At 44.5% G+C, this 8,589-nt stretch overlaps 1 protein-coding gene across 1 annotated transcript in view; it reads right to left on the bottom strand.

Annotated features, from left to right (window-relative positions):
* LOC119659460 (zinc finger protein 2 homolog) overlaps window positions 1-8,589 on the bottom strand; it is a 29,973-nt gene continuing 21,384 nt past the window's right edge. Inside the window, exons 6-8 of the mRNA XM_038067546.1 lie at window positions 5,701-6,201; window positions 5,499-5,645; window positions 1-369 (exon numbers count right to left, since the gene is read on the bottom strand). Coding sequence (XP_037923474.1) covers window positions 230-369; window positions 5,499-5,645; window positions 5,701-6,201 — 788 coding nt within the window. The 3' untranslated portion in view covers window positions 1-229. The remainder of the gene's footprint in view (window positions 370-5,498; window positions 5,646-5,700; window positions 6,202-8,589) is intronic.

Here is an 8,589-nt window from a genome sequence, read left to right as displayed (position 1 = left end):
TATTATTCAGTCTGCTCGAATCGCATCGTTTATTTGATTAAGTAATAAACAAGAGAAATCAAGTCATTCTCCGAATGGAATCAATCTCTTATATTTACGAGAGACGTTACTAAAAAAAATAGAACTTAATCAAAATTTCGTTATATGTAAAAGGCATGCAAAAAATGCGTTTCTTTTCATCAATTCTCTTAAATTTAAATACAAAGTTGTGACTTTCTAATCTTTAAATTCAAACATTTATCAAATCATCTTTCATTTCTTCGCTAGGCTCGTTACTGTCTATTCTAGATGTCGCTTCCTCTAGTTCTTTTCGCACCAATTCTGACATAAATTGTTTTTGTGAATCGGAGTGCACCCTTTGCGTATGTACTGGAAAAAAATGATTTGAAAATAATTATCTGAGAAGGAGAAAGTTAGTCTAATGATAAGTAGTGAAAGTGCTGCTTTAACTAAACCAATACGAAAATGTTCAGAAATTCGAATCTTCTGGTCCTTATTTCTGGCTTTCTTTTAAGATACTTTTATTTAAATTTCTTAATTTTTTTAACAATTTTGAGGAGGATTGAAATCGAAATCGACAGGAAGTACAAAGGTACAAACTATTAGGTTGGGGAACAAGTAATGTCGTATTTTGTCAATAGATGGCGACACTTAAACATATATTGTGTTGTACTTATCGCATCGGGTCATACTTTATGATCGTACGTTTCAGTCTCAAGTTGGTTCGATCGATTTCGTTCTGGTGTAGTGGATGTCGAAGATACACCCCGTACTGGTAGGCCAATCGTCGTAGAAACCGATAAAATCGACGAAATGATCCAAGTAGACCGGCATGTGAGCATTCGCTCGATTGGCCAGGAACTGGGTATAGACCATAAAACCAAATGGAACCATTTGCAGAAGATTGGATTCCAAAAAAGTTGGATGTTTGGGTGGCAACTGAGTTGACGGAAAAAAATCTCTTGGACCGAAACAACGCCTGCGATGCACTGCTGAAACGGAACGAAGTCGACCCATTTTTGAAGGCGATGGTGACTGGTGATGAAAAGCAGATCACGTACGAAAATCTCAAGCGAAAAAGAGAGCCGGCCCAAACCATCGCCAAGCCCGGATTGACGGTGTGTGTTTGGTGGGATTGGAAGGGAGCCCATCACGCTATCAAAGACCAAGTGCGTTCTATCAGGGCGACGTTCTTTAAGGCTAAAGAGGATGTAAAAGTACGCGAAGAAGGTATACTGCCGAACAGCCAACAGAAAGTGATGGTTACTGTAGCAACACAAACTATGGTGAAAACATCTCTTCCCAAGAGGCTTTTTAACAAAGAAGGTATCCAAGGTGAAAGAGACATCTCAGCAATGCGCAATAAGCGACAAAGAGACCCCAACGAAGAGGTACAATCACCCCAACGGACAGCGAAACGCAAAAAGGAGAAACCAATTCCGGCGCAACCTAGGAAGACAGGCCACGGAAGCTTATCGGCCCACCCGGAAAAGGCCACTAACCGCGCCGAAGAATCTACCTGGACTAAAGTAGAAGGTAAGAAACGGTTGCAAAGGAGAGCCAGGCCAGACGCGCTGATTATAACAAAAACTAGCGAGCCGACGTACGCGGAGATTTTGCGTAAAGTAAAAGCAGATACCTCCCTGACTGAACTAAGCGGTAATGTTACGCGTATCAGGCGTACGCAGAAAGGTGATCTGTTGCTGGAGCTTAAAGCGGATGAAGATGTAGGCGAAAACCTATGAAAAAAAATCGAAGTGGCACTAGGTGAGGCTGCAGCAATCAAAATGAGCAGAGATTCAGTGGTGATAGAATGTAAGGACTTGGATGAAATCGCCACAAAGTCGGAGATCTGTGAAGCCTTGCAATCTCAATTAGGACTACAGTCAGTGAGCGAGGCCAACGTGCTACGACTTAGGAAGGCGTACGGGGATACACAGATAGCGTCGATAAGTCTTCCTATCGAAGCAGCAAAAAAGGAGATAGCAGCAGGTAAAGTTCGTATTGGATGGGTGGTTTGCCGGATACGAGAGCAAAGTCAGGTGCATAAATGTTTTAAATGCTGGCAGTTCGGCCACATTGCGAAAGCCTGTACCAGCTCACAAGACAGATCTAGTCTGTGTCGCAAGTGCGGAGAGCAAGGCCATTTTGCGAAGGATTGCAACGGAAAGCCCAAATGCGTGTTCTGTGTCGAAATGAAAAATAGCGACAGCGCGAGCGGCCCAAGACCTGCTCTCCCAGAGCGTGTTTGAAAATAATGTCGACGTAGCTATTGTATGCGAACAATATGAAAATCTTCATAGCGGAGTATGGGTAGCTGACAAAAACAGCGATATGGAGCTGCGGAAGTCGTGCTATAGAAGATGTAAAAAAACATCCAGAGAACGGATTTATACGTGCCAAAATAGGAGGTATATACATCTATAGTTGTTACGCAGCCCCGAGCCTCACGCTGGAGGAATTCACTTTGTTGCTTGAGAAACTATCTTTTGATGCCAGGCGCTATAATCCCAAAATAATTGCCGGTGATTTCAACTCATGGGCAGAAGAATGGGGAAGCAGAAAAACAAATGCAAGGGGGCAAATACTGCTAGAGGCATTCTCGCGTCTAAATGTCGTACTTGCGAACTCTGGGGGAGCCAACACATACCGGAGGGAGGGGAGAATTACAATCGGTAGTAGACCTCACTTTCGTCAGTGACACCCTTATCAAAGACTTGCAGTGGCATGTTAGCGAAGAGTACACACACAGCGATCATCAGGCTATTGTCTTCCAAACCTCGCGTAAGAATTACATGAAGCCACAAAAAAGAATAACGATGAGCTGGGTAACTAACAAATTCGATGAAGGAATGTTCAAGGAGGTACTTCTAGATGACACATTAGTATCGGGAAGCGCACAAGAAAAAGCTTTACAGGCCGCGGAAAATTTGCAGCGGGCATGCGATGCCTCTATGCCACGGCGTAGCGCTTTCCGAAGACGAAATCCCAATTTCTGGTGGAATTCAGAAATTGAGGAATGTCGGAAAAACTGCCTCAGAGCTAGGAGATGCTCCCAGCGCAGAAGAAATCAACCTGAATTCGTTGAGCTGCACATGCAATACAAGAACGCGAGGAAAAAATTGCAAGTAGCTATCACGAAGAGCAAATCCGAAAATTTCAAGCGGATGTGGACCGAAGCTGATTCTGATCCATGGGGTGGCGCCTACAGGTCTGTAATGTCATCACTGAAAGGCAAGCCCCCACCCATTACCTGCCCAAAATTACTACAAAACATAGTGGACACTCTCTTCCCAGAGGATGTGAACTACACAAATCTGCCTAAAGTGCATGTAAACCCCGACGAAATCCCTGAAGTGGTAGAAGAGGAAATTTTTGATGCAGCAAGTAAATTCGCTGAAAATAAGACCCCAGGGCCAGATGGAATCCCGAATATCGCCCTGAAAGTGGCAGCCAGGTCAGCACCAAGTATGTTTGCCAAAGTTTTTACGGCATGCCTTAGAGAAGGAGAATTCCCCGAGAAATGGAAGTTGCAAAAGTTGATACTTATTCCGAAGCCAGGTAAACCATTGGGAGACCCCTCCTCATATCGACCGATATGTTTGGTCAATACCATTGGTAAACTATTTGAACGAGTATTATACAACAGGCTGCTCGCTGTTGCGGAAAAGGAAGGAGGCCTATCCGACAAGCAATTCGGGTTTCGTAAGGGGAGATCAACCATCGATGCAATCAACATGGTGACTGGCCTGGCTCGCGCTGCAATACAAGATGACAAATGCTGCGCAGTGGTGACCCTCGATGTAAAAAATCCTTTCAACACTGCAAAGTGGACGAAAATCGTAGAGGCTCTAACCAAACTAAATGAATGAAGCGATATGGGAGATCAATTCCTGGTTGAAAAAGTCCGGTCTATCACTTGCTGAGCATAAAACGGAACTAGTGCTAATCAGCAAAAGAAGGAAAGACACGATCGTGAAAATTAAAGTTGGTGGAAAAACAATTTACTCCCAAGAGTCGCTTAAATATAATATTTGGGAGTAATGATTGACAAAAGACTCAACTTTAAAAAACACATTGAGTGCGCTGCAACTAAAGCATCTTCCATCGCTGTAACGATCTCGAGGATACTACCGAGCATTGGTGGACCAAGACAAAGTCGACGTCGTCTTATTTCAAGGGTAGTTAGTTCCGTGCTACTCTACGCAGCTCCAGTTCCGTATCGACTAAGTGCACTCCGGGTATGCAGTGCTTATCGAACGACATCAGGAGAAGCAGCATATGTACTGGCAGGGACAAACCCCATAGACATCTTGGCGGATGAAGGTCGGCGTCTCTACGACAATATGTATGCAATCGGTGAGTCTATTGTACTTCGACGGCAACTAGCACGGCGAGAATCCATCGCAAAATGGCAAAAGAGATGGAACGAGGCACAAACTGGCCGTTGGACCTACCGTATCATTCCACACATTCGAAGATGGATGGAAAGGAATCACGGGGAACTAAGCTACGAGCTAACACAATTTTTAAGTGGACATGGAGGTTATGGGGCTTATCTTTATCGATTTGGACACGACGAGTCACCACGGTGCCCAAGATGTGGTAACGTGGCTGAGAATGCGGAGCATGTTGTGTTTGAGTGCCCAAGGTTTACAGCACACCGGACTAGGCTGGAGGCAATCGCAGATAGGCGCTTAACACCTGGAAATATAGTGGAGTTTATGTTGGAATCCACGGAGGCTTGGAATCAAGTGGTAATTGAGCTGAAAATGATTCATGAACAGCAAAGGCATGCAGAACTGCGAAGAAAGCAAGAAAGGGAGCGAACATTAATGCGCCGCAGTTAAGAACTGATCCAGCCCCACGATGCAATACTTATAGCAGTCCCGTGGGGAGAGTGGAAGAAGAAGGAGGTGGTTTTAGTGAGTAGAAGTCTCACATAACTGTTTGGCAGGAGCCAGCAGTAGGTTTTGAACCTTTCCACCTTCCAACGATGAAAAAAAAAAGACCCTAAATTCAGTCCTCTACTGTGAGCAACTCGACTGTTTGAAACAGGCGATTGACCAGAAGTGGCCAGGATTGGTCAATAGGAATAGTGTTCCGTTCCACCAGGACAACGCTCGGCCTCACACATTTTTGATGACCCGCCAGAAGCTACGGGAGCTCGGATGGGATGTCCTATCGCACCCACCGTATAGTCCGGACCTGGCACCAAGTGATTACCATCTCCTCCGGTCCTTGCAAAACGCTCTTGGTGCTACTAAGTTCACCTCAAAAGAGGCTTGCGAAAACTGGCTGTCTGAGTTTTTTGTAAATAAGGAAGGGGAGGTTTTATAAGGGGGGGATAATGGAGTTGCCTTCTAAATGGCAACAACTTTGCGAACAAAACGGCGCATATTTGACCTAAATCGGATAATTCTAAGTATGTTAAATAAAGCGTTAAAATTCGAACACAAATACGACATTACTTTTTCCCCAACCCAATATTTACTTACACACAACTATGGTACGATTGAAAAACCGCATATCGCAAATGCCACAAGCATATTCTTTTCTGCCTTCATGTTTCAGCATATGATCTTTCAAGGACCGTTGCCGTTTGAACGAAGCAGGACATTTAGTGCATGTAAATGGCCTGGCACCTGCAACAGAATACTGTAGTCATCTAATAAGTTAAAATACACGAAATTGTCTTACTGTCATGCACCACCATGTGCGCTCGTAGCGCACATTTCTCCAGATATTCCCTTCCACATACTTCACATTTGTGCTCCGTTATCTTCAAATGCATACGTTTAATATGCAACTTTAGGTGATCGGATCGTTTATATCCATTTCCACAATGTGGGCAAACGTGTTTACGTTCGGTATCTGTATGAATTTTTATATGCTTCGATAAACTCGTTAACACTGAGAATCCTTTTGAACATTTTGGGCAATTAAACGGGTAATTAGTTTTACGTTTTGGATTGTATTCAGCGATTTTATGTTCATTGTATTTATGTGCGTAGAGATCTAACTTGTAGGCGAACGCTTCGCCGCATATTTCACACGCGTGATTTTTGCTCATGTGTTTGCGTTTGTGATTAGACAACTGACGATTCGTATAAAATGTTAAACCGCACATATCACATGCTATATCACGCTTACTTTCGTGAGTTTTCATGTGGTCCAGGAATTGCGTTCGATAACGGAAAGCTGAAATTATACCAGTTAATTATGGGTTAGTATGAATATTTTGGTGTTAGAAATTAATGACTTAAAATTGAATAAAACAAATTTCCATAAACAATGAAAGCATTATTCAATCAGTGATCAATTTATGATATTCCCATTATTATCTTATGGAGCACTAAGCAGCACCTGTAGAATTACAAGAAAGATAAAAACACTTTGTAAACGATCCAAGAAAAAAAGCATGTTTAGTAAATAAATTCTCAGCATTAATCTAATCAGAGTCACACTATCCGGGCTCTTTGGGGTCAAATTCTCGTCCTCATACCCCGAGTTAGAGCAAGGTAAGCGGCGCTCATCGGTGGACCGGCCCAAGTTCAGTTCGAGACATTCGTAATTCAATTAGTGGTCAATTGATAGCAGCGCATAGTTTAGGCAAAATGTGTTTTCTGTAGAAAATTCGCCGCAGTTTCCGGGTGTATAGGTTTGTATGTGCATCGGACCGTGCATACCATGAGAAGTTGTATTGAATGTTTGCATCGTTTCGTTGCCGACAGCAGAGGCGGACTTACATAGTTTGTTTGTAAATGAAAAAGCACCACAGGAGCACATGAATTTCGAAGCGCGCAGCTGAAGCGATCTCGAACGTCACATCGCTACCATCGCCTCTAATTTCTCCGAAATAAAGGAGAAAGTCGATCGCACTTCTAGCAAGAGGAAACATCAGCAGGACCAGGACTCGATGGCGAAGTAACCGAACCAAGAAAATTAGACGACCAGTAATTCAAATTTCCATACATGGATCAAATTCGCATTCAGAGCAAATAATTACAGCTCAATATTTTGCTGCAGAAAATTCTTTCGCGCAAGCCCCGCCCCGTTTTGGCGGCGAAACCCGGATGCGAAAGGAATCAATTGCTGACAGATTTAACTCTTGGCGATCGCACATCCAGCCAGTTTCTTCGGGCAATGGAACAGCTGGGTGGGGACAAGGTCGGTGCGGAGCTCCTAAAGTCCTTGTGGCTTCAATGACTGCCAAAGGGCACGCAGGCCATCCTAGCGTGTGGGGACGGCAATTCTCTTAAGGTATTGGTCGCGACGGCGACTAAGATACACCAGGGACACGCGCACCCCGTGGTCGCGGAGGTGTCTCCCGAATCCGCCGACTTGACGAAACTTCGGAGACAACTGGCAGCGCTTATGAACAATGTGGCCATACTGTCGGCAGCAAAGCATCCAGCTTTGCATTCGAGAGAGCGGTCTCGAACTCGTTCAAAGGACACCTCGAGAAATGGACGTTTGGGCGCGGCGCGCGCGGTCTACATCGAACTCCGGCGTGTACTGATACCACCGTAGGTTTGTGGATCAAACTGCGATATATACCACCAAATGTACTTTTAACGCAAATCCAAAAAAATGAGTTCGCTGGAGGGCGCGCCAACGCCTACCCGAAGTGCAAAAATACGTCGCCTTACAGTATACCTTCATCATCAACGGCGCAACAAACGGTATCCGATCTAACCCTGCCTTAATAAGGAACTCCAGATATTCCGGTTTTACGCCTAGGTCCACCAATTCGACATCCCTAAAAGTTGTCTGGCTTCCTAGCCTTCACCATCGTCCCATATCAGGCAGGGTCTGACTCTTCTTCTTTTTCTACCATAGATATTGGTAGATCATCCTCATCCATACGAATTAGGTGACCCGCCCACCGTGACCCATTGAACCGGATTTTATCCACAACCGGACGGTCATGATAGCGCTCATGGATCTCTCGTCGTTATGTAGGCTACGGAATCGTTCATCCTCATGTAGGGGGCTAAAAATTCTTCGGAAGATTCTTCTCTCGAACGCGGCCAAGAGTTCGCAATTTTTCTTGCTAAGAACCCAAGTCTCCGAGAAATACATGAGGACTCGCGAGATCACTGTCCTGTATAGTAAGAGCTTTGACCCTATGGTGAGACGTCTTGAGCGGAACAATTTTTGTAAGCTGAAATAGGATCTATTGGCTGACAACAACCGTGCGCGGATTTCATCATCGTAGTTGTTATCGGTTGTGATTTTCGACCCTAGATAGGAGAAATTATCAACAGTCTCAAAGTTGTAGTCTCCTATCTTTATTCTTCCCGTTGGACCAGTGTGATTTGATGTTGTTGGTTGGTTTTGGTGCTGACGTTGCCATCATATATTTTGTCTTGCTTTCATTGATGTGCAGCCCAAGATCTCGCTTCAATCGCCGCGTGCTCGTTTTGGATGAAGGTAGTTTGTGCGTCTCGGGCCGTTCTTCCCATGATGTCGATATCTTCAGCATAGGCCAGTAGTTGGGTGGACTTAAAGAGGGTCGTACCCCTCGCATTTACCTCAGCATCACGGATCCCCTTTTCCAAGGCCAGGTTAAAGAGGGCGCATGAT

The sequence above is a fragment of the Hermetia illucens genome, chromosome 6 (assembly GCF_905115235.1).
Source record: "Hermetia illucens chromosome 6, iHerIll2.2.curated.20191125, whole genome shotgun sequence".
In the NCBI taxonomy this organism is placed as follows: Eukaryota; Metazoa; Arthropoda; class Insecta; order Diptera; family Stratiomyidae; genus Hermetia; species Hermetia illucens.
The sequence above is the reverse complement of the archived record's forward strand: the minus strand, read 5'-3'. Positions and strand labels throughout refer to the sequence as shown.